At 38.3% G+C, this 26560-nt stretch overlaps 1 protein-coding gene across 7 annotated transcripts in view; it reads right to left on the bottom strand.

Moving 5' to 3' along the window:
- Positions 1–4233: 4233 nt before the first annotated feature.
- Positions 4234–26560, bottom strand: part of LOC127432838 (unconventional myosin-XVIIIa-like) — a 63583-nt gene continuing 41256 nt past the window's right edge. For 3 of the 7 annotated variants that reach the window (XM_051684281.1, XM_051684282.1, XM_051684284.1), the window contains 20 exons: positions 20238–20381; positions 19686–19775; positions 19405–19524; positions 19077–19191; positions 18721–18848; positions 18294–18448; positions 15761–15884; positions 15446–15646; positions 15215–15325; positions 15027–15131; positions 13846–13992; positions 13581–13694; positions 12769–12885; positions 12601–12684; positions 12322–12459; positions 11892–12077; positions 11468–11607; positions 11155–11199; positions 8935–9057; positions 4234–5215 (listed from right to left, as the gene is read on the bottom strand). In XM_051684281.1, coding sequence (XP_051540241.1) covers positions 5095–5215; positions 8935–9057; positions 11155–11199; positions 11468–11607; positions 11892–12077; positions 12322–12459; positions 12601–12684; positions 12769–12885; positions 13581–13694; positions 13846–13992; positions 15027–15131; positions 15215–15325; positions 15446–15646; positions 15761–15884; positions 18294–18448; positions 18721–18848; positions 19077–19191; positions 19405–19524; positions 19686–19775; positions 20238–20381 — 2508 coding nt within the window. In that variant the 3' untranslated portion in view covers positions 4234–5094. Of the gene's footprint in view, positions 5216–6452; positions 7891–8934; positions 9058–11154; positions 11200–11356; positions 11398–11467; positions 11608–11891; positions 12078–12321; positions 12460–12600; positions 12685–12768; positions 12886–13580; positions 13695–13845; positions 13993–15026; positions 15132–15214; positions 15326–15445; positions 15647–15760; positions 15885–18293; positions 18449–18720; positions 18849–19076; positions 19192–19404; positions 19525–19685; positions 19776–20237; positions 20382–26560 lie in introns of those variants that run through there. The other 4 variants (XM_051684283.1, XM_051684287.1, XM_051684285.1 and 1 more) reach the window with 3 other exon arrangements.

Below are 26560 nucleotides of genomic sequence, written 5' to 3'. Positions count from 1 at the left end.
CCAATTCACTGTAAAAAAAAAAAAAAAAAAAACGTTTTTGTCATAACCTAAAAATGTGCTTCATGTAGGCTAGCTAAAATAACTGGTTGCATTAAGTCGAAATTCTTTTTCAACATGACTAAATCAAACTCACGTTAGAACACACCAACAAAAGTAATGGGCTAAATCAAGTAGAAATAGATTCTTAAGGTAACAATTGCATGGGTTGTTTTACCCCAACTTGCAGCTTTGTATCAACCTTACTTTGAGGTCATTGTAGAAGAAAAAATCCTTCAAAGATTTCTCTATTATAACCTACAACTTGTCCTTTGTGTAGATGCCTCTACCCACTCACTGCCATCCTGCAACTTCTCTGACCTTGACATGTCCATGTGAGTGATAAATGAGACCCAGCGTGAGGCGTGTATGTACAGTATCACAGACCATGAAACCGAATGACTTTCACATCTTACCTGGGTTGGAACAGCATTAAACTGTAAGAATTGTCACAGTCCTGTCACCTTGTCAGGCTGGGTTTCTGTCTGACTGGACCGTGGTATTATCGTCCCATCTGTCTTGTGTTTTGTGTACGTTCTTTGTGTGAGCGCACGGGTCTGGTTGTTAGTGACCGCCATGAGTGAGTTACCGCTCTCCGGTGATGTCACATCTGACGAGGACCATGGCATCATCCTTCCCTGTTTGTTTTGTTCCAAGTGTGTTTACGTTTTTGCCCTCCTGTGTTTCAGGTGCCATGGGCACGAGGAATCAGCGTTTCCATGGGAACCCTGATTGTTTCCATGGGAATGCTGATCATGCCAACTTTCAGCTGCAAGCGGCACCTGCCCCTTGTTTGTTCATGCCTATATTAATCCCCTTGTGTGTCATGTCCTTTGCTGGATTGTTTAATGTTATGTAGTTAGACATTCAATGTTTTATGTTGCTCAGTGTTGACTGAGTCTTGAGCTTTGTTGTTTTACATTGAGTACTAACCTCACTCTCTCTGCCTAGTTGGTCCTGTTGGTTGCCCACGTGTCGGGTGAATGGTTGCCTTCCAGTTTTGCTGTGTGTCAGCTGGGCTTCCACGGAGTATACCTCGTCTCTGCCCGCGTGTCTGGAAATGTCGGGAGTAAGATCGCCCATCTCAGCCGGGCGTTGTTCTGCACCTCACTAAGCTTCAACGGAGGATTCTACGAATCTGTTCCTGACATTCCACAGCCGAATGCTATTATTTGTTGTTAATAAATCCTTTAAATGTTTCCTCTGCTCGAGTCTGTTTGCTCTCACTATCACTCAAGAATACAAGAATGCTTTTATTCTCAACCAAGATAATGATGCATTTACAGATGACAGCTAATATTTGAAAATGTACCATATGAGTGATGTAATAAAAAAAGAAGATGCAAGTTTTATCTTTATCAGTAACACTGTCCAAGTGTTTGGAGGGCATCCTTGGTGCATCTGTACTGAGCTCTGATACACAATATCTAGAGTGGAATTATAAAAACAATCTTGTCCTGTTCTGACTAATGCTGAACATGACTTAGACACACAGCTCACACAGTTACTGATGCACTGGCATCACGGTGAAAGCAGAAAACTGCTCACAGTTAGAAATGGGCTTCCAGCATTTACACGACAGCTTTAATAAGGGAAAAAAATCTTAATATAAAGAGTTCATATCTCCAAACTGACTGTACAGTCAAAATAAACCCAGGCACAAAAAATAGGTCTTTAACCTTAATGGATATTTCAGAAACAATTTAGACTGTTGGTATTTTCATGTAAAACTCAAAAGTATGATTATTTCTCAGGATCACTCAGATTAAGCTAATTATATTTTCTATCCCTTAACCCTACTTCTAAAACTAACCCTCACACAAACCTCTGGTTTTTGCATTTCTAGATTATCAATAAGACATTATTTAATATGTTTATTAAGGTTTTGAGTTGTGGGAACCAATGTAGGTAAAACCTGCCCTGCACTTATGCGCACTTCCCATGTAGCCTTATTATTTTCTTTCAGCAGTGTGTGAGTGGAGCTCAGTTATGTGTACCAGAACAAACTGAATCAAGGAAAGTCACATATCTAAGTCTTAGCTAACCTGAACTCTCTCTCTCCATTTACTTTCATGACATTTTACATCATGCTTTACACCTGTGTGCTTTCTAGAATATCTGCTGAGATTGTATCAGCATGACGGCTTTAATGTTTATGCACAATTTTTTTTATTTTCAGTTGTTTAAACACCTCAGGAGGAAACAGTTCAAATCTATAACTGTCAAGTTTAAATCAGGATTTAAAAAGTTTATCTTTAGTTGCATCTGAAAGCATACTGACACCAGTGAATCCTTCTAAGGCCAAATACATTATTCATCAGGCAAGAACAAACATTACTCTGTTTGCATGTAGGGGTGGTAATATTAATATTCATGAGGCTGGGAATGAAGTGCAGACTGCTAATAAGTCATTTTAACAGGAAACCAGTAGTTGACATGACACTTCAAGCAGTGACAGCCGTGTGCAGTGCTATACTTAATCAAACTATTTGAGAGAGAATTTTGCTAATTCTTGTACAATTTATACACATACCATTTTTTTTATTTTATTTTTTATGTAAAGCTAAATGGTGATTACTAACTTTGAAAAATGGTTACAATACAGTTACAATTACAGGTACAATACCTAAAATATGCACTTTCCCTTAGACATTTACATAAACAATAGACATTTTAACATACACTAACTCCTTAGCTCCGGATGTGTAAAATGACAACATTTTACACATCCACCTGCACTTAACTATTTTTACTGATAAATTTTGGTATTGAATGAATTCTAAGCATACTTATAATACACAATTATATTGCTTCCTCTTGGATTTGAACATACGTCACCCAGATGAGAGCGTCAGAGTACCTGTTCTACTAATGAACTCTGGAATTAAATGTGTAAAATAAAATTGTGTTTAAGTGGTTTAAAGTTCTGAAAATAAAAAAAACATACAATTTTTAGTTGGGAATAATTATTTGACATATTACAAAGAGTATACATGTGTCTGTATCAGCCCTGCGGTCATAAACAAAGCTGTTAAAGAACGATTAGTTGCTCTGTGTAATGAATCCTGATCCGTTATACGTTTGTCTCAATGGCAACATTAGTCAGCAGATGACAGATATTTCCCAAACTTCAACAAGCTCCAAATGGGAATTACACAGCAGGAAGATCAGAGCATATTAAGGGGATAATAAAGTAAATTTATATTGACTTTGTCTGACAACGGCCACATTAAAAGACCATTAGCCAAAGCAGAAGCGATCCATCCTGATCCCAAAGAGGGACATGTTAATTAGCTTCGGGACTGGAGTGAATAGTGGAGAGCAATAGACTTGTGTAAGTGATGACAAAATTTACATTTTTGGGTGAACTATCCCTTTATTGCATCACATTAAAGCTTGTTAATTCTAATTTCTCCTTAATTACTCTAATTTTAATTGATTTTAATTTCTCCTTCTTAATGTGAATAATTAGGTTATTGTCTTTGAAGAGCCCAGAAAACAGTTAGAGGACAGTATCCTAGCCATTATTTGTTCAGCAGTTTTCCATCAAAGTGGAAATGATACAAGCAAAGCGTATATAAACCAGAACACAACAGTCTCTTCACACTGTGAGGCCCTAGCCTAGACTGACTGTGCATCCCTCCATCAGTGGTCTCTTCCTGCTGAGAGACTGGAGACAACAGTCAGATCTAATTAAACCCATCAGGTTGATTATAGGCAAAATCCCTGTCAGATGTAGGACCAAACTGATGACCAAGACTGCTGTATGATCTGTGCTTCACAGCACAAAATTACCTAAATTAAACTAAGCAGGCAGGATTACAAACTCTGGAACCACATCCACTCTGGAAGAGGAACACCATAAGCCACTTCCAGATAGAAAATTACATTTGTATCGTTTACGAGACCCAGTGTCCTGTAGGTCTAACTTTTTCTTTTAATGAACAAATTAGATCAGTGAAGAAGGATCAAAAGTGAGTGGAGACAAATGCATAGCTGGGGAGGCTCAAGGAATAGTTTGAAACCTGTATTAGCTTGATATGATGTTATGGCTTAGACCACAGTGACACTAGGTAAGAAATGTAATCAATTTCAAGGTACAGTATCAATAATGTACTGATACTTTACCCTACTGTCACTCTTTAGCTCTTTTAGATCTGCTAAAAACCACATAGAATAAACCACAACCATGAAAACTGATGAGCATTTTTTTTTAATTTACAATAAAACTATTGTAAAACTCTTTCTTGTATAGATATTGATCTTTTATACCTTTTTGCATTTTACTGCAGAAGCCACTGCACAGATAAAAGTATCTTGTTTGTATGTATTTCCATAATAAAAGACTTAATTCTAATTTAACGCATAGAAAAACGGGATAACACACACACATACAGTAGCATACATGCACACACCACACACACAGACTCTGACACATTGTCAGAAAAAATTAGATTCCCATAAATGATCAATAAAGTTAAATTATATAGTAGTAAATAACTTTTACTTAAGGGATAATGTCAATAAGGCCCAACATGATGCATCCCACATTAAAATAAACTCAAATAGGGGTTTAAGATCGTAAATCCTTCTGTTCCGTAAACCAGTGCTAGATTAACTTCCTTAGGAAAATCAACAGCTCAAAAGAAAATTAAGAAAAGAAAGACACAAAGGAAAGAAAGATAAACACTCAATTTCATTAACTCCAAACTCAAGCAGTGTTATACATTTCATTGAAGCCAGGCAAAAAGATCTCAAAAAGCAGATACTCTAACCAAACAAAATAAACATGATTAGATTAAAAATCGCATTCTTTTACACAATATATTACTTCATATTTCTTAGAAGGACTGTTGATTAAGACACGTGAGGTCTAAATAAATACATTCGCAGCGGCAGAAAAGATGTAGAAAATACTCAATCACATTGCTGATGAAGAGAGTGCAAGAGAGAGAGAGTGAGAGAGAAGGGGGTGGGGTTGAGCTGTAGCTCAAACATGGCCCATAAATAAGAGGTAAATGGAGGCACTTTTCAGTGCATATGAGCAGCAGATGATATCTACGCTGTGCTTTCTGAAGGCTTGGCATCACCATTACTGTCTTTAATGATAGCATGTCGTTTCTCCAGTCCAACACTGTCTTCATCACGTTGGACAGAGTGTGATCTGTAGAGAGGGGGACTGAAAGACAAAAGATTTTCTCAGAAATAAATAAAGGAGAATGTAACACCTTCAGTGCAGATCTGTCATTTACGAGAGGTCAAACGGGCACAATACCATGCACAGATTGATAGCAGGGCAAAGGCCATGACTGAATGTCCTTGACTGGTTACAAACACAAATGCTTTAAACCAGTTTTGCAGAAAATAAATAATAATTTATCTACATAATAATTTTGTTGGACTGACAAAGCCAACATACTGTTATTCTACAACAGGGGTAGCCAACCCTGCTCCTGTAGCAGTACCTTCTTGTAGAGTTTTTTTTAAATCCTTAAACTGAGACCACTCTAACTCTTGCTAGAGCGTTCAAGCTACATACACCACACTTAGTACAGACCTTCAAAATATTCTGGACTAGTGTGCTATATCTTTTCTAACTGACAGGACTTATGGTTTTCGCACAGAGGGCAATCAAAACTAGGAAAAATCTCATTGACTTAAATTGACAGAATATTCATTATGATACATCTAAACATATCATGCATCTCAACATATCTAAAAAACTTTCAGAAACCTTTCTGTTTGAATTCTGTTGAATTCAGTTCTGCAGAATTATTTGACAAATCTCAAGTAGCATCGCTAAAGCTCTAGATTTGTGAATGAGTTTGCTGTGGCTAACCTTGATTTTTTCTTGGTCCTGGATCAACAACCCTATCTAACAAACAGTCCTAACCTTATTCTAACCCCTAACCCTAACTTTTCTGCCCCTAAAGTCAGAAGGAAATGATAGGTTGATAAGTATGATGTTAAAGTCCCAACCTCAGCCCTAACACTGATCCTAACCAAGCCCTAAAATCTGACTGATTGATAGCAATGTTGTTCCAGGACCAACAAGAATGTTGCTCCAGGAACATGTCCAACAGGTCGAAATCACGGTTAGAATTAATTGTCCGTTTGTACATAGGCACATGTTTGAATGCGTCATTGTTCTAAACACGCAAAAATGCACTGATAAGTCAAGCATGCTTTTCCACCCACAACAAAAAGTATGCCACTAAATTTCATGTCCTCAAGGACATAATTCATGTTTAAACATTGTTGAGAGTTTTGGATACATTTAAAAAGAAAATTCTGCACAATAAAACGAAGCATGCATTTAGAGAAAAGCTTTTTTGAAAACATCAGTCCTCACTCTGGCCCATCCAGGGTCATGCGATTACAGAGTTAATACTTCCACATCTTCCATCCAACATCACCTGTAATCCTTAATCACTGTCAGGTTTATAGAGATACTTCATCACTAGGCTGTCCACCTTCTTTTGTTTCTTCACTTCTTTTTTGCTGGGGGGTCGTTCCTCAGAAGGGCTGTCTGTATCACCTTCAGAGGCTTTCTGTGCAGGTGCTCTCTTCACGCTATTTGAGCTACGATAGGAGATGGTTGATGCAGAGCTGGAAGATGATTCTAAATCCGATTCTGACTTTGAAGATCCAGACTCTTGAGATTCTCTCTTCCGTCTGGATCCTTTCTTATCTTTCTGTCTGGAGCACCGGCATGCATGACCCTCATTGGATGAGCTGTCGAATTCAGAGGATCTACTCTTCTTCTTCCTGGTGCTGCTATTCTTGGAGCTAAAGGAACTGAGTGAGCTTCCACAACGTCCAGAATCAACAGAACAACCTGAAGCAGAGCGTCTCAGACTGGACCCACTGCGAACCAGACCTTCGTCATCCTTTTCATGCTGCAAACACTTGACGCTCCTCCTGTCTTCGTCCTCTCCTATTTCACCTCCTCCCTCCTCTTCATCCAAGTCCTCCAGGCTGCGACGAGTAAATTTGATTGGCTTGAAGCTCAGGACTTCACTGATTGCTTTTTCCAGCTCGGGGTCAAGATAGTTCCGATGGCTCACAGGTTTAACATCAGTAGCATCCAACGGGTTCTCCGTGGGGCGCAGTTGTGCTGGGGTGGACAGACTATGGCCAAGCAAGCGAGGACTATATGCACCCACGCTAACAGAGTCAACATCATCATCGTCATCACTGTGATCATTCAAACGAACACCACACTCGCTAAGCTGTGTGCTGCGGGACAAAGATATTCGAGAGCTAATGCTTGTGCTGCCAGGACTACGGCTTCTAGATTGCTGGCTGGTGTTCGCTGGTTCATAATCGCTGCGGTTATCATCCATCCAGGAGGTACTATGCCTCAAATTGAAGCTGCTCACACCAGACTGAGCATCACCATACTGGTCCAACCCTTGACGGTTGGAAGCTCGGCTCAGGGCCACAGAAGACACAGTAGACTCGTTATCGAATTCTGGACTGCTCTTGGTCCAGTGCCGGTCCAGGCCTTTCCTGGCCCTGCTGGTGGCTTCAGAATAGGCCTGGGAGATCACAGAACCTTGGTCGTCCAGATTGTCACCAGTCTGAGGCCTGTCGGTGGATTTGCTCCTAGCTTTGCGCAGCAACACTCGTTCAGGCATGTCTGACTGATCCCGCAAGGCACTGAATAGGGAACTCTCATCCCCAGCGCCACCATTCCAGTCCTTTTGATGGGAGCGTTTCCTGTAGCTAAGCGAGCTCATCACAGAAACTGGGCGGCTCTCATCTGATTCTTTTCTTACTTCATCCTTCCCCTCTTTTCCCTCCCTCCCTTCTTTGATATCTTTCACATGTGCATTAGCAGCATTGGGGTGTCTGAGACGGACACACACAAAAAAAAAAAAAAACACGAAAACAGCAGCAGAATTGGAGATGATCAATGAATGAAACAGGATGATACACCGTGACAGAGATAAACATTAATTTCCAAGAAAGAAAGACATTTGAGAGGTAATTTAGGAACACATTTTACACCAAAGCCAGGATAAAAGGATTAAACTCCTAATGGCAGGAGGTAGGTTTCGTAACAGCTTTATACAAATACTAGTATGAAACAGCACCGTAAATGCAGCACACAGTGAGATATGGTCATGAATCCAACACCATCAAATACTGTCTTGAGCTCAGAAGCACTTCTCACAGATGGACATCTCTATCTGTAAAAAGTGCTTCTGAGCTCAAGACTATGTTTTAGATGTTACTCTGGTAAATCACACCAGTAGCAGCCCTCATGTTCTTCAGTAAATTTAGTCACAAAAGCCTCCTGCACCATTTGAATTATTGTTCAATCAGCTCTGAACAGAGAACTTTGAGGAATGGTTCTGTTCTTAATAGTACATCAGCACTTTTGGAACGCTGCTTGTCTAATCCTATTAGATGACAGCAACTAACTGTTATATAATATGGTGGTTTAATACTCTAACACTCCTCGAAGTGAAGAATGAAGTTAATGAAGAAAAGACATGAATAATTCTCTCTGAACAAATGCATTGATATTTGACTATATTTGCACATTTGTGGACAAAAAATTCTAGTGGATTTTGTTTACTGGACCCTTTCTATGAAATTAAACCAAAGGTTGGATGATTGGACTTCACTTGAGTAAACAAAAAGGCTAGGACTCTGGCTAAGTTCTGGAAATATGATTGTTGTAACATTTTGGTCAGGTTACAGATTTAAGATATCGACTCTGGACTCTTGAAGCATTTAAATGATCTACTGATTGTCAGTATTAGTGTTAACCTGTTATATACTGTATTACAAATAATTTATAATTTAATTTCTCCAGCTCTGGGGGCCTTGTAACATGATATAATTTCTTGAAACTCTAATATATATCTAAAAGAGCTTCATTCTGACCTGGGGGTCTTCTGACTTCCCTCATCAGTGAGCATCTTGGTGGATCCCTTGCTCTTGGAGAGCAATGACTTCACCCAATCCACACGGTCTTCCACCTCAGAGTCCATATCTGATTCATCGCCACTGCCAACAAAATCATTTCAATCAGATGGGTGTACCAGATTGTTACAACACTTTGGTTATTTGTTACTGCCACAACAACAAATGGATTCACTGCAAAAATATGGGAGAAGACTATTTCAATCCACATCTATCACATTTAAAAATTCACGCCCATGCCTAACTGTTCCTCAACAATGGCCCATGTCATATCACTCCTGTAAGTATTTGCAGTTTTTACAAAGGATATCAGGCATATTAGTCAATGAATAAACAAGTTGAATGAGTTTTGAGGAAATATTAGAAAGCAGATTTACCTCCAAAACTCTGCTAAATGCTTATATGTATGTAAGTGAACTTAAGCACAAGCATAAATATACTTGTACTTGCATAAACATGTACTTAGAGCAATGGCTTTAGGCTGCAGCTGTCATTGGAGAAATTTTACTTGCTATCATACACAGGTTAAACCCTGAACTAAACACTAATCGACTGTGACAATCTGCTTCTATTGGTTACATGTCGCAGTTCCACCCTGTTACAGCAATCATCTGAATGCAGCGGACTCTCCCCTCCTCTCCCCCCACTTCCATTCAGTTACTCAAACAAAAACCACATACTGTATAACATACAACAACAACACAATCTGGCAGGCACAATTCAGCATCAAAATGCACTAGAGATTCAATGAGCTCTAGCTAAATCAAAATTCACTCTGGAAAGTGGAAATTTTGTATGTATTATACAAATTATATAAGATTTTCAACAATACACCAACCATTGTGGTTAACTTAAAGGGATGGTTCACCCAAATTTTTTTTAATTCTGTTATCATTTACTTACCCTTATGCAGGGTTGGGAAGGTTACTTTTGAAATGTATTCCACTACAGTTTACAGAATACATACTGTCAAATGTAATTTGTAACGTATTCCGTTAGATTACTCAAGGTCAGTAATGTATTCTAAATACTTTGGATTACTTCTTCAGCACTGGTAGATTTTTTCACTTGTTTTGACTATAAAAACTCAAGTACAGTACTGCCATTACAGTAAGACAAAATACACACATTAAAAATACATTCTCTGAAAAACCTAAATATCTTATGCAGTGCTGTTTCTAAAACAAGATAAATCAAACTGATCTTGTTTTAAGGATTTTTAGATATTTTTACAGGAAAACAATACAAAAATTATTATCAAGAATACAAATTCTTGCCCTAATATCAAAGGTCTAACTAGGAAAAAAAAGAACTTATGATCCAATGTGAATTTTCTTGATAAAAAAAAATGATCGTGCCTGGTAACGTGCATGTAAAATGGCTAGAAATAGCTTTTTAGCTTAGCGTAAAGCTGACAATTTACACAAGGTTTATTTCAATTTCTTCTGCTCCAAACTTACTTCTCTGTCTGCTCGTATGAATGTAACACATCATGAGAAAGTGTTTCACCGCTGTTCAAATGCACTTTGGATCGCATCATTTATATTTATAAATGTTTTCAATCTGAAAGGACTAAATATTAAATGAAACAAATGACAATAAAATGCAAAGTAATCTCTTCAGTAATAAAAATACTTTTTGAATGTAACTGTATTCTGAATACTAATGATTTAAATTGTAACTGTAGTGGAATACAGTTACTTATATTTTGTATTTTAAATACATAATCCCGTTACATGTATTCCATTACTCCCCAACCCTGCCTTTATGTTTCTCCAAACCTGAATTAATTTTTCATAATTTACCATAATGTACCAGTCACCACTGACTTTTATTGAATTTTTTTGCCAAACAATAAAAGTGAATAGTGACTGAGACAGTCATTCTGAGACTCCTTTTGTGTTCCACAGAAAGAAAGTCAAGACAGACAGACATACAGGTTTGAAACAAAATGGGGTGAGTAAATGATGATTTTAGGTGAACTATCCCTTCAAGGTTTTTCTGTTTTTTGCATTTGAATGAGTTTTTCTGGTAATTAAAAAATTCTGACGTTAAATTTCAGGTGGTTTGTCTCACCACAGATTACATGCAACAACATTTTCAGCTTGTAAAATAAATGAAATAGAATGACGAACTCAGACCAGCTACAGGTGAGAAACAAAACCTGTGTATCATCCTCACGTTTTGTTCTTTCTTTTCTGATACTTTGTCACCATGTCTTGTAAACTGCATAAAATAAAAAAGGAAACATAGGAAAAGAATAGAGGAAATTAGTAAATTTTCAATCAGTTCAAGAAAATCTGGAAACTTCGCACAGAAGAAAGTGTAAAATACGGAGATGGTGAAAATAATGAAAGAACTGGAGAAGAAATTGCATATTTACAGTAAATGATTGTGACATGCAGTGGTCATCTTTATCAGCTCCTGAGAAATAACAAAAGAAACGTTGTCACAGGAACAGCTGTCTGGACAATAGGCTAATCCTTCCTCGTACCTGTTGATGAGGTCATCGTCATCATCCGTTTCCATTTCATCCTCCATAGCGGCCTGCAGGTCACCAATACGCTTAAAGGCCAACTTCAGATCTGCCTGTAAGCTCTGATTGGCTGCTTCCAAGCTTTCAATGTCCATTTCCTGTTCAAGAGCCAAGCAGTCAAAGTTTTGAACATTTACAATGGGTTTGCTATAGTAACACCAAATATGGCAATTATAGTTTTAGCTTGTAGATGTGTTTTGGTTATCATTTTTAAAATACAAAATACCATAGTTCAGAACCATGTGTTTACTTATGGTCTTACTACACATCCCACTGTTTAAGCACCCATGAAAATTGGACTTTTGTAGCATTTAGTTTCTTTCTAACAGCTTTGAGGTCATCTATGTGTTAGTGCACTCCTAAAAGAAGCTCTGACAATCACCAGCTCATGTTTTTTGCGGCTGGCTTCAGCCTCTTTCTTAGACAGTTCTGTTATCTCCTCCTTTATGTCTCGGATCTGACGCTGCATGCGCTTGTTCTGATCCTTCTCCCGGTTCTCGCTGGCGACATGCTGATCTCGTTCCTCAGTCATCTTCTCCAGGTTCTCCTTCAGCCGTGTTACAAGAGACTGGAGGACAAACATGGACAGATTGAGAGATAAGGGACAAAGAGATGGAGAAACCCAAGGACAAGCACTCAGAGAACCACAATAAAGACGGACAGAAACACAGTGATGCTGCTGACACAAATGCCACCATCTCTGTCTGACCACTGTCTCTCTGAAAATCTTTAGGGGGCTTTAGGTATTGAGGTATGATGTAATTGTGTCACATGCATGTCTTGCTATGGATGAATCAAACTCTCACGCATACCTCCAGGCGTTTGGTCTGGGTTCTCTCATATTCTAGTTTTGTCTCAAGCTCACGGATTTTGGCTTCTTGTCGGCTGACAAGCGATTTCTCCACCATGGACTGCTCCTGAAATTCAAGCTGTGACTGCAAGGAGTGGAGCTGTCATTAAAAAGAAAAAAGCACAGGTCACACTGAGGATCTGAAAAGCACTATTTTTGTGGCACAAGGAGATGCTGCCTATACATAGAGTTCATTATGGAGATGCTCTGTTAGTGTGTTTGTTTGGGAGATTTTTGGTACCTTGTCCTGTATCTCTTGTTTTTCCTTCAAAGCCTCTTCCAGCTGGGTCTGCAGGTCGCTGATCTGTGCCAGATCTCTTGTAGACTACACATACACACACACAGTTATTTTAGCTCTACATCTGTGCTTATGTGTCTGTGCAATGTGGCAATCAGAAAGTGAGTTCACCTGAGCTACTGCAGCTTTGTGTTTCTTCAACAGTTCATTCATGTCCTCCTGATCTTCCTCAAAGTGAGACTGCAGATCATTCTTCTCTCTCTGTAGATGACTCACCTGCTCCTCAAGCTGAGAAAGACAGAACAGACTGTGCTGGAGAAGAGCCAAGGATGTAACCAAGTGTAGAGACATTAATCATGTCTAAAAACACATAAAATGACACCTAGATGACACAAACTAAACTTTCCCATAATGGAGCCACAGTGTTGCAGTGCTTTAACAACTATGCTTCTGCCATTTTAGAATAAAAACCAGAATAGTACTAAAATACTGTAATTACACACAGTAATTGCATATTTCTGGTTGAGGCAGTGACAAGGAGATTACATCCCTAAACTCTTCTATTGGACATCATCGCCTCTTCCTCACAGTAAATCAAACCAACTGTATCATTTAATTATATAACATATTTCTGAGGTCCTGAAGCTGCCTATAGTGTGATGTAGAGAAGTGAAGGGTAAGCAGAGGAGAGCACGGATATGCTGTATGTTATTTCTTGGGTAACCAAACGCCTAGGTTGAATCACATTTTGTTTACGTCTACCAAGTACCAAGTAGAAATTGCACTGTGGATTGCATGAAATTGCAATAAAGTATGTACTGTACATACTATAACTGTTCAATAAATGGAGGAACTTGACTGTAGTCTGAAAATGTGGACTGATATCCTATGGAAGCATGAGTGGATGATGAAGGGTCAGGAAATGGCAAGCAATTGAAGAAGTGTTTGGTTCATGGAGGAGATTGGAACAGAGATTGACTCACAGACATCTTGGATTTAGTGATGTCATCCATCTGGATGTGAAGGTCTTCGATCTCCAGCTCCATAGACTTGCGTGCTTTAACTGCGGCTGCACAGGCAAACTCTGACTCCTCCAACTAAACCAGAGGAACAGGAGAGGTGTTCACATGTGCACAGAACCACATATACTGTGTCCACAAGTTCTTTTTAAAATTCAGATGTTGTGACTGATCTACTGATCCTGTGCAGAGCAGTTAGTGCAATTTCTAAACTACTGTGAGATTCTACCTTATTTTTGAGTGTGGCAATCTCTCTTTTGCTGGGCACATTACTTTTCAGGTGGTCCAGCATGATCTGAGCATCAGCCAGCAGAACCTTTGTTCGCTTCAGGTCCTTTCTGAGACGCTTCTCTGTCTCAACGTCCCTTTGACCAACCTGCAATTCAGTTTGCAAAAAGCCAAATAAACATGTAGGAACAAGAACAAACACATATAGGCATCAGAACAACACATCCATCATGATGAGTTGTTTTGTGTTATATTGTGTTATGCTTTGTTGAGTGTTATTTTTTTGTGCAGTGTTATTATTTTGTGTTGTGCATTGTCTGCTATATTGTCTTTTGTAGTGTATTATATTGTGCCCTGCAATGTGCTATATTGTGTGTTGTGTTATATGATGTTATGTTTTGTTGAGTATTATTGAGTTGTGTAGTGTGTGTAATATTGTGTTGTGTAGTATTTTGCACTGTCTGTTATATTGTGTTGGCAGTAGTGTTATATTGTTGTTATATTTTGTTGAGCGTAAGTGTTGTGTGATGTGTGTTTTATTGTGTTTTGCATTGTCTGTTATGTTGTGCAATACAGTATTATATTGTGTGTTGTGTAGTGTTGTTGAGATTTACCTGTTTTTAGTGTTATTACATTTTGTTGTGTGTTAGTGTTGAGTAATGTTGTCTGCTATATCGTGTTTTGTAGTGTTGTCTGTTTTATTATGTGTTGTGCAATGTGCTGCTGTATATTGTGAGTTGAGTTGTTATATGGCATTATGATTTGTTGAGTAATATTGAGTTAAGTAGTTTGTTATATTGTGTTGTGCAATACAGTGTTATATTGTTTGTTGTGTAGTGTAGTGTTCTATTTTGTTGAGCGTAAGTATTGTATGATGTGTGTTATATTGTGTTGTGTTTTGTATTATGCTGTGGAATAAAGTGTTATATTGTGTGTTGCGTAGTGTTAAGTGTTATATTGTGTTAAATAGCATTGTGTTTTGCTTTGTTGACTGTTACTGTTTTGTGAAGTGTTGTTTGTTTTTATTTTGTGTTGTGCATTTTCTGCTATATTGTTTCGTAGTGTTGTGTGTATTATATTGTGTCGTGCACTGTACTTTATTGTGTGTTGTGTTATATGCCGTAATTTGTGCTATACTGTGTTGTGTAGAGTTGTTTTTTGTTGTGTGTATTGTGGTAGTACCTGTTCCTGAGTGGTCATCAGTTTAGATTCAAGGTCTCTCTTCTCTCTCAGAACTCTCTGTTTATCCTCATATTCTTCCTCTAGCTGCGCTTCCATCTGTTTCAACTGTAAACCAAACAAAAGAGACATTATCATATACTGTATGGATGTTTGAAATTAAGTTGAAAGTCCAGATCCTTGAACTTCACCTTCTTACTGCAGGACAGTCTAATCTCCTCCACCTCCTCGTCTTTACCATCCAGCTCTTTAGAGTGTGTTTGTCTCAGTCTCTCCATCTCCATTTCCAACCGGAGTTTAGCCTAAACCACACATGAGGCTACATGTTGATATCCTCTTCTTCTCCTTGTCCAACTTCACAAATTCGAAGTCACTATCCATTTTTTTAATCAGGCATTTCTTTAGCCCCTACTTCCCTATACCTGCTCAAGCATCTGAATGGTTCCAGCCTGTTCATCAAGCTCCTCCTCCTGATCTTTGACCTTGGCTTCTAGATCACGCAGTTGTTTCTTAACCTTTACGAGTGAGGCCTCTTCTTTTGACTCCTGAGAAGAGAGGTCCTGGAGCTCGCATTCCAACTGCTCCAACTTCAGACTGACCGCACACAGCTCTGTTTCCTTTTCCTGCACACACAAAAACACATCTATCTGTATACAGCAGAAAAAGGGAAGAGAAAACCACACACACACACACACACACACACACACACACACACACTTCTCTGTCTTCATCCTCACCTGTAGCTGTTGTCTAACTGTAAACACTTCCCCAGTTAACATCTCTCTCTCTCTGGCCAGTTTCTCCCGCTGGTTCCTATCCCTCTGTAGTTCCTCATGAACCTGGTTCTGCTCCACATCAAACCTGCCAGAACATCAGAGAGGAAGACAGACAGGCGCTGAGCAATGTCACTTTAACCGCAGTATAAAAATCATATCTACAATGGGCACAAACGGCTATCAAACTTCTGTCGGTAGCACCAAAGCATGAATTTACTGTCTGATGAAATCCTGTGTCTGATTTGTGGCTGTCAGGATTTTCAGATCAAAAAACTTTTATTTGTGTTGTTAGCAGCAGATCACATGATAGGTCAGAGTTTAGGTAATATGGACTTCTTCAATTCCTTCTCCGATTTTCCAGAATTATGCGTGAACAGTGATGTCTCTGCAGAGGTCACTTATGAGTTGTCATGCATGTTGAGGGCTAGTTACTGTAGCTCCATGTCTAATGTTTTCCCATGGTCTAAAATTAATCACCAATCCAAGTATTAAATTGCTTCCTAATCTGCTAACCTACATCAGCCATAAACTAAACATAATACAGCAGCATGTAAAGAAAACAACCAAATAGCACCAAACAGTAAAGAATCCGTCCAAACAAGCAGACAGTAAACAAAGAACCCAAACAATTAAGCAAAGAGCCAAAACATCAATCACCTCAGCCTAATCAGAGTAAACAAACATCCCAAACAACCAAACAATAAACAAAAAGCCTAAGCAATTACACAGTAAACAAACAGCCAAACAATCATACCGTAAACAAACAGCCCTAACAATAAACAAGAAGCCCAAATAATCACAATACACAAACAGCTCAATCAGACAGTAAACAAACAGCCCAAACATACAAACAATAAACAAGCGGCACAAACATTTAAACAGTAAACAAACAGCCCAAATAGTAAACAAACATCTCAAACAACCAAACTAAAACAAACAGTTCAAACAACCAAACTATGAACAAACTGCTCAATCAGACAGTAAACAGCTCGATCATACAATCAACAAACAGCTCAATCAGACAGTAAACAAACAGCTCAAACAATCAAACAAACATCCCAAACAACCAAACACTAAACAAAAAGCCCAAACAATCAGACAGTAAACAAACAGCCCAAACAATCAGATTATAGGCCAAAACAAGCATCCCAAACAATTGGACAGTAAACAAATAGCCCAAACAAGCAAATAGTAAATAAACAGCCAAACAACCAGACAGTAAACAAACGGCCCAAACAATCAAACAATAAACAAACAGTGCAAGCAATCAGACAGTAAACAACAGCCCAAACAACCAAACAATGAACAAACAGCCCAAACAACAAAACAGTACACAAACAGCCCAAACAAATCAAGCACTACACAAACAACCCAAACAATCAAACAGTAAGTAAACAGCTAAACAATTTACAAACAACCCAAACAACCTAATAGTACACAAACAGCCCAAACAATCACACAGTAAGTAAACTGCTCAAACAATAAGACAGTAAAAACAGCCCAAACAATCAGAAAGTAAACAAACACCCCAAACAATCAAATCAATCAGACCATACAATCAAACAGTAAAATAATCAGACAGTAAACAAACAGCCCAAACAACCCAACAATAATCAAACAGCCCAAATAACCAAACAGTAAGTAAACAGCCAAACAATCAGAGAACACAGAAACAAACTGCCCAAATAATCTAACAATAAACAAACAGTGAGTCCAAACAATAAGATAGTAAACAAACAGCCCAAACAATCACACAGTACACAAACAGCCCAAACAATCACACAGTACACAAACAACCAAACAATCACACAGTAAACAACCAGCCCAAACAACCTAACAATAAACAAACAATAAGACAGTAAATAAACAGCTCAAACAATCAGACAGTAAGTAAACTGCTCAAACAATAAGACAGTAAAAACAGCCCAAACAATCAGAAAGTAAACAAACAGCCCAAACAAAAAGAAACTAAACAAACACCCCAAACAATCAAATCAATCAGCCCAAACAATCAAACAGTAAACAGCAAAATAATCAGACAGTAAACTAACAGCCCAAACAACCCAACAATAATCAAACAGCCCAAATAACCAAACAGTAAGTAAACAGCCAAACAATCAGACAGAAACAAACTGCCCAAATAATCTAACAATAAACAAACAGTGAGTCCAAACAATAAGATAGTAAACAAACAGCCCAAACAATCACACAGTACACAAACAGCCCAAACAATCAAACAGTAAACAAACAGACCAAACAATCAAACGGTCCAAACAGCAAACCCCTCCCCCACCCCCCCAAAAAAATCTAATAGTCTTAACATTAAACAAACAGCCCAAACATTCAGACAGATCAAACAAATAGCCCAAACCACCACAAAGCTATAAATCCCAAACAACGATCTCTATAATCAGATCTCAGCAGGTGACCATGTAGGAATGTGTAGACTGTACACAAACTGAGGTGTGTGCCTTTGTTTGTAACTGGCTCTTACTTTCTCTGTTTTCTTTCCAGTTCATGGTTGCGTCCCTCTTGATTTTCCAGGTGCAGTTTGGTGTCTTGCAGCTCAGCTGCCAGTCGCTGACATTTCTTTTTCAGCTGCTGGAGAGATCGCTGGGACTCGTCCTGATCGGCCTGCAGGTCTGCTAACTGCAGAGAGAGAGACAAGGTTAAGGTTAGACAAAGAAACTATATCTTTATTTTTCACTTTTTTGCCATGAAATGTTGCTAGTTTCTAATGTCAGAATATTACACACTTGATTCTGGAGAGTTTTGAGCTATTTAAGCTCATACTTGATTTTGTTGCAGATTTTTGCTATTTGAATTCAGATAACACATTGCATTCTTAGTGTGTGCGTGAGTGTGTTGTTTGTAGTTTGTCTAGTGTTTGCTTGTGTGTAGTGTGTTACAGTTCTACTGACTTTTCTCTCCAGGTGTCTTTTGTTCTGTTGTTCTGTCTCCAGCTTGTCATCCAGCTCCTGCTGGAGTTTCTTCTTTGTGAATTCTGTGTCTCTGATGGCTCGTTCATATTTCAGCCTCCATTCACCACCTGACAAAAACTTACTTGTTAAAAGTGAGTTCTGTTGAGCAGTTTCTGGCCAATCACTGATATATTGGCCAGTCTCTCCATCTTCCTCTAAAATAATGGCTATATTCTAAAGAAACTAAAGCAATTATACAGTCAAACTCAGCTTGTCACAGCTGAAGCTTCTGGGTTTCCACACCTCCTCTGGCTTCTTTCTGATTGGTCATCCAAATTGCATTTTTTTTTTGTTACCAGAATCATCATCTTCATCCATCTCGCTGTTGAGTTCTGATGTATGGAGGAGCCTGGCCTCCATGATCTCCATCTCCATGGAATCCATCTGTTTCTTCATAGCATCAAACTTCACCTGCATTTAAAAAGAAGTCTGGAACAGGTGTATTCCACAGTGGCCCTCTCGCAAAAATCCACTCCCACCATAACCTCCTCAGACACAAAAAACTCAATCTTTTATCTCCTCAATGAGTCTGATTATGAAAGAAGGTTTAAAATTCAGAGAGTTCCTCCTAAGGTGTCTCCAGAGTTTCTACACAACTTTCAGTCAGTCCATGAGTTCATGTACCTGCATATCCTTCATGTCCTTCTCAAGCCGTAACCTTTCGCTTGTTTCCGTCTCCAGCAGTTGTGACGTAGACTCCGCAGAGTTCCTCTCATCCGAAAGCTCTGCAGTCAGCTCTGTGTTCTACATTTACACAAACATAAACTTACAAATAAGAATCCCTTTCATTAATTTTTGTTTTCTTAATCTCTCTCTCTCTCTTTTAACTCAATCAGAGCAGGACAATAAAATGAGGTCCTGCTTTGCCTAGTCCTGAAGTCAAATCAGATGTTCGCATCTCTCACTCTGCTCTCCAAATGATCCGCGTTCAGTCGCAGCTCATTTCTCTCCTTCTCTACCTTCTCCAGCTTTAACTTCAGATGAATGATCTCCTCCTATGAGTAAGAAATGACAACTTTATCTCTATTGCAAGCAGTGTTAAGACAATACAGAACATTTAGATAAGAACAAGACAATCTTTGGCCTGAGGTTTGTTCAGCTAATAATGTGATGGTTGGATGTTCTTTTGATCAGGCAGATCTGCCTTTAGCTGGGTTCAGGAAAAGGGCAGACACCAATGTGGCATCTCTAAGGCAAACGGTTTGAGCTCAGTTTGAGATGTGTTGGGAACCGAAATCAAAGAGATGCCGGAGCTCTAATGCTGATGCAGCAGGAGCCTTAGATCATGTCACCTTTAAGGCAAATGCTCCCACATACACACATAACACACTAGCAGATAAACCATCCATTTCTCCTCATTTGAGATTCCAAATCTATCTATAACATATAAACTGACAGAGGCTTTGCATAGCGAGCAAGTCCAGAGACAAAATAAAGAGCAAGACAGACAGACTCACATCTTTTCCACGAATCTGTTCTTCGGTGAGCTGAACTTCTACTAGAGGCCGTACGGTGGTGAAAAGCTTCCACCAGGGCCAGTCCTTCACACCACAATTCTTCTTAATGTTCTTCTGGAGACAACGGATGGCCAAAACCTGGATCTGTTCAGAGATATAAAAAAATTAAAATAAATAAAAATCAGACAGTATGAGCAGAGCAAACATCTGAGAATGGCATGAGGTGTATTAAAAGCTTGACACAAAAAGATCAATGTTCTTTGAACGTGTATGGGGATGTTTATGATACTTTCATTGACTGTTATAATTCTAGAAAGACAGGTGACCTTCATAAATGGTGCTCAATATGTCACCTGGTAGCAAGTTGTGCAAATAGTCTATAGATTCTATAGGGGTTCTAAAGGATACTATAGGGATTATACTGAGGTTTTATGTGATTCTAAAGGGATTTTACAGGGATTCTTTATGATTCTATATGGATTCTACAGGAATTGTACAGGAATTCTATTGGGATTCTACAGGAATTCTGTAGTGATTATAAAATGATTCTATAGGGATCCCACTATAATTCTAAGGATTCCATAGGGATTCTACAGGGATTTTTTAGGGATTCTATAGACCATTTCAAGCATTTAAACAATAACAAAGAATTCGAACGCAAGTTTTCCTGCAGCACATCTGGTATCATTAACGGATGCTTTAAATAGGGCTCTAAGTTAACATATTTTATCCAGACGTTTTATTGATACTGAGCATTTACACGAGAGAGGCAATGAAATTGTATCATAGTTTAGATGTTCACAATTTTTTCCTCAGCGGTGAGCTCGGGAATGATCATTCCTGTTATAACAAAGTCTTTTTAGGCAAGTCAGGTCACTTGGCGGACATCTTTGGAATGCTCTCAGGCAGCTATAAGCAGAATACAAGTGCAGCACCTATCTACTTGAATGGGAAAAGACCAAAATCCCCAAAATTGTTGGTCAAGGTTCCTATCAAAGAACATATTTCAAATCAGCAGTAAAATCTGACAACACTGGTGTCAGTAATTGTGCTTCTTTACCTCAGAAAAAAAAATTCCCGACTTGTATACTGTAGCTAATGCGCATGCGCTTTCTCGAGTTGATTGAAAGATGATGCCTGTATCTAAAAGGTGATTGGCTCGTTTACCTGTAAGGGTCTTGCTTTCTACATCCATTGACCGTTGGGCACTCCAGTTTCTCCCATTCATTTGAACAGAAAGTGACCCGTCTCTGCTAAACAGTCTCTGATTATAATCAATGCAGCTGTTCAATGAAGCTGTGTCTGTCTGCGCGACCCGTGGACAAGGTAAGGATTTATTTTTTTAATGATTAAAATACTTTTCTTGACTTATGTAGAAACAAAAATTCAATGAGTGCTACTTGGGTATAAAGTCAATATCTGCTGGTGCTCTTTGGAAAAGGGATAATCTATCTCATGAAAAAAAGGAAATTTGAAAACCACAAACCAACGCGTTGCTCAAAAGCCTTCATCAGGGTGTGGGGGAAAAAAACACACACACACACTGAGAGTCCTTATAATAATGTGACTAATTTGTGTCATGTGACATTGTCACATGATAGGACCACATGACACAATCACCTGACAGTAACTACATATCCATCCAAGGATTTTTTGCGAAAAAAGTTTTAGCGCATCAAAATTAAGCTGATGGAAACACAATTTATTGCTAAAATTTCACAAGTGTCGGCATAATATTTTTCCGTTTAACTCTAGCGCATAAACTCTATGTCGATACATCAAATGTCGCGAAAAACTGGTTTGGAAACACTTTTTGTCGAGAAAATTGGCACATGACAAAATTTAGTGTCACATGACAGAATTTACCCCAATCGTTAGCCTGTGTTAATCATGACAACAAGGTATAGGATCCTTTAAAGCCAATTTATTGTACGTGATTATGGATTGATCTGAATGGCATAAAGATCCGATCACTGCAAACACATCTGCATCATGACACTTCCAGGAGTGCCAATACAAATATCTCTTTTCAAGACATGCACATTTGACAAGTGCACGGAGAACAAATGAATGGCCACTGTTTATGATTAATTTAATCGCGGTAGCCATCCGTTTATTTATTAAAGTTGCTTTTTCACCAAACAAAATAATAGACGGCAGTCACGTAATTAGCCCACAATACAAAAAACATATCATTTCTGTGCACATATGTTTTAAATTAAAAATATATGCACAATACTAGAAGAAAAGCTTCAGTGTGCTTTTTTGGAACACTAACATATAACCCAATTGTATTAAATTATTGTTTATACTTTTGAAAAAATGCCGGCAAAATTCCCTATATAAAATTAAATAAATTGCCAAACGAAAATGCATTAAATTAAAAATAAATAAATCAAGTTTAGTTGGTCGGTAAAAGTTGCTGAACAAATATACGGGACATAATGCAGCTGTGATGGCAATGCTTTAGATTGGATGATTGTTCAAAATAGCCTATTGAATATCAGGAATGTATCATATGTAAACCCTGAAATTACACAGCATCAGTTTTTCTTTAATAGCTGTGCACACAGCATATACACATTGATGGATGGTCCTTATACCAAGACCAAAAGTTTCCCCCACTACTTGGTGCAGGTGCCAGCTTGAACAGGGCCATGACGATTCGCTTTCGGGTCAGAACCGGTGTCAACCTGCGATAGGCACAACATCAGTACCAATATTACAGTCCTATCAGAAGGGCAGCTGCTCCCTTTTTATTGCAATTTCTCGTCTTCTGATTGCATTTATTTATGAAATTAAAATGACAGTAAGCTGGCTAATTTCAATGAATTGTCTCGATACTCTCCTCATTTTACCAAAACTTCGGAGGAAAAAAATTAGGGACATCTGAGATGAGATCTGAGAAACACACATTTCTGAATGGAAACGCCTTCAGGGCAGAACTTATGCGACAAAGTGTTTTTTTAGGCATGACGTCATCACGCACACCATTTTTATAGATAAAAGGCCATTTGAATGGAAACAGGTAGAAGACGGAAAATTTCGCACATTTTTTTTTTTTTTACGCATTTTCACTTTGTTGACAACAAAATAGCACGAAAAGTGGATGGAAACTAGGCTCGTGACACCTTCCAAGTGGGAAATAAAATACTTAAGAAGCAACACACAAAGTGGCAAACATTAGTACAAACAAAATTCCATGAAAGGGAAATAGATACATAAATATATACAAGTCAGCATTTTCAAACTCACAACATCACAATATACTTAAGTACAGCTCAATATACATATTATAAGTAGCATATTAAAATACAACCAAACCATTTACAAGTATGGTGAAAATCTAATTCTCCATTTAAACCTGGGAATTGAGTAGCTTTCAATATATAGAGCCAAAAAGATTCCCTCTGCAATAACTTTTTTAACCTATCTCCCTTTATTGAACTTGGGATATATTCAATACCAGATATTTTCAGTGTACTGGGGCCGCCATGATCTGCATCTCTGTAATTTAAGGCCATTGGATATTGAGGATTGCAGATTCAAATGGTATTTTTATGTTCTGCTAATCTGATTTTCAGTGTTACATCTGTAAAGGTATTTGTATTAACTAAATTAATCACAATGATTGCAATTACCACATCTGTTATTTCCAACTTTAGGGCCTAACCAGGTATTTAGTTTTAAAGGAGGGAGATGGCTTTTCACCAGTTTATCTTTAATAGTAGGTGCCTGCCGGAAAATAATGTGTGGAGATTCAGGAAAAGCTTCCCTGAGGGAGGGATCACTCAACAATATTTCCCAATTCTTTTTAATGATTTGTTTCATGGGGGGCCTGGGTAGCTCAGTGGTAAAAGACGCTGGCTACTACCCCTGGAGTTCGCTAGTTCGAATCCCAGGGCGTGCTGAGTGACTCCAGCCAGGTCTCCTAAGCAACCAAATTGGCCCGGTTGCTAGGGAGGGTAGAGTCACATGGGGTAACCTCCTCGTGGTCGCTATAATGTGGTTTGTTCTCGGTGGGGCACGTGGTGAGTTGAGCGCAGATGCCGCTGTGGATGGCGTGAAGCCTCCACACAAGCAATGTCTCCATGGCAATGCGCTCAACAAGCCACGTGATAAGATGCGCGGGTTGATGGTCTCAGACGCGGAGGCAACTGGGATTTGTGCTCCGCCACCCGGATTGAGGTGAATCGCTATGCGACCACAAGGACTTAAAAGCACACTGGGAATTGGGCATTCCAAATTGGGTGAAAAAGTGGAAAAATCCAAAAACAATTTTTTTTTTTATTGCCTTACAAAATTTATTTGATTTTCAAGATGTTGTGATTTTTGTTTTTGTACCAATAGTTGGTTTCTACTTATGCCTTTTGCTTTATTGTAAGCTCTGCTAATAACATGATGTTTATTTATACCCTCTTTTTTTAAATCTTTCAACAATATCCTGAGCTTTGATGTCAAAATCTTCCTCCTTATCACAGATTCATTTCAACCTCTGAAACTGTCCAAAAGTAATGTTTTCTATTAGCCAGGGGTGATGCAAGCTGTCTGCCCTTAAGTATTCTTTCTGTTGTTTCTCTATATACAGACGTATGTAAAGGATTTATTGGACTGTATTATTACTATCCTTGAAGATCTTCAAATCAAGGAAGTTAATCTCAGTATATGAAAAATCTAAACTGAGTTTCAAATTAGTATTAGTTTACAAATTAGTTTAAATATGAGTGAAAAGTCAATAACTCTGCCTCTGACCCAGACCAAATAAGTAGAATATCATCAACGAATCTACCCCACCACACCATCTTCTCTAAATAAAGGTTGGACTCCGAAAATACAAACTTCTTTTCCCAAAATCCTAAAAATAAATTTGCGTAACTGGGGGAAAAACATGCGCCCATGACTGCACCTTTAATTTGTTTATAAAACCGATCCTGAAACAAAAAGATATTGTTATTCAATGTCCATTGTGCAAGCTGTAATATAAAACCAGTAGGTGGCATTTGGTCAGGTGATCTCATTTCTAGATAGTGTGATAATGCTTCAAGTCCTTCAGAGTGGTCTATATTAGTATATAATAATTCTACATCCATTGTCACCAAGATAGATGATTTAGTATTTTTCATCTCTTTGATAGTATTTAATACATGAGTTATGTCTTCAATAAATGACAGAAGTTCACTAACCAGTGGTTTAATAAAGTAATCAACAAATTTTGAAGCAGGTTCAGTAATAGACTCATTTCCACTAATTATAGGTTTCCCTGGTGGATTTTCAAGGCCTTTATGAATTTTTGGAAGCATGAAATAAGAAGGGATTCTAGGCTTGTTACAATTACAAAGAAGAAAGTCATATTCATTTTGTGATATCCATTTCTAATTTTTTGCTTGCGATAGTATATCAATCAGTTCAGTCTTAATTCTTTCAACTGGATTGAATCTAAGGGGATGATAGTACTCACAGTTCTGTAGTTGTTGCAAAGCCTCTTTGATGTATTGATCTCTGCTCCATACCACAACAGCTCCTCCCTTATCCGCTCTTTTTATTATGAGATTGTCGTTATTTGAGTTGTTGTTATTTTGAGAGCCATTCCAAAGCCATTGCTTCTTCTCTTTGTTCTGGATAAAAGCATCTGCTAAATGACTACGTCAAAGTAAATGACTTCTGGAGCTTAGTAATCGTGTCAAAGTCAATATGAACGAAGCACCTCGCTCTGTTGTTTTGAATAAGTGAGCGTTCTATTCAGAAGTAATCGTCCCTATGCACTTTGAAGACTTTACCATTCACAGTGAGAGCTTTGAAAGGCTAAAAGGTGTGGGGCTCAAAAATAAGGGTCATTCGGAACTCACTTTTTAAGCAATTTTTATTGGAAATTCTGTTTGAAGCAATCTTACAGCATGACTATCATGATTGTTCTCCCTTCAAAGTGCCCTTCGGAGTGTGATTTATCCCGTTTGGAACGCACAACTAGCAGGATATGTTCAAGGAACAAAAAACATCACTTCCTTAAACCGTCTCGAAATGGCCTATATAGGGATTCTACTAGAATTCTAAGGATTTTATAGGGATTCTGTAGGATTATATCAGGATTCTACATGGATTCTATAGGGATTCTACCAGAATTCTATATGATTCTAGAAGGATTCTACTAGGAGTCTAAGGATTCTATAGGGATTCAATAGGGATTCTATAGGAGTTATATAGGAATTTATAGGTATTCTGTTGGATTTCATAGGGATTCTACAGGAATTCTTTTTAGGTTCTAAAGGATTAGGGATTCTACTAGGAATCTAAGGATTCTACAGGAATTCTACAGGGATTCTATA

This window comes from Myxocyprinus asiaticus, chromosome 42 (genome assembly GCF_019703515.2).
Source record: "Myxocyprinus asiaticus isolate MX2 ecotype Aquarium Trade chromosome 42, UBuf_Myxa_2, whole genome shotgun sequence".
NCBI lineage: Eukaryota > Metazoa > Chordata > Actinopteri > Cypriniformes > Catostomidae > Myxocyprinus > Myxocyprinus asiaticus.
This window is presented reverse-complemented; position numbering and strand designations above follow the sequence as displayed.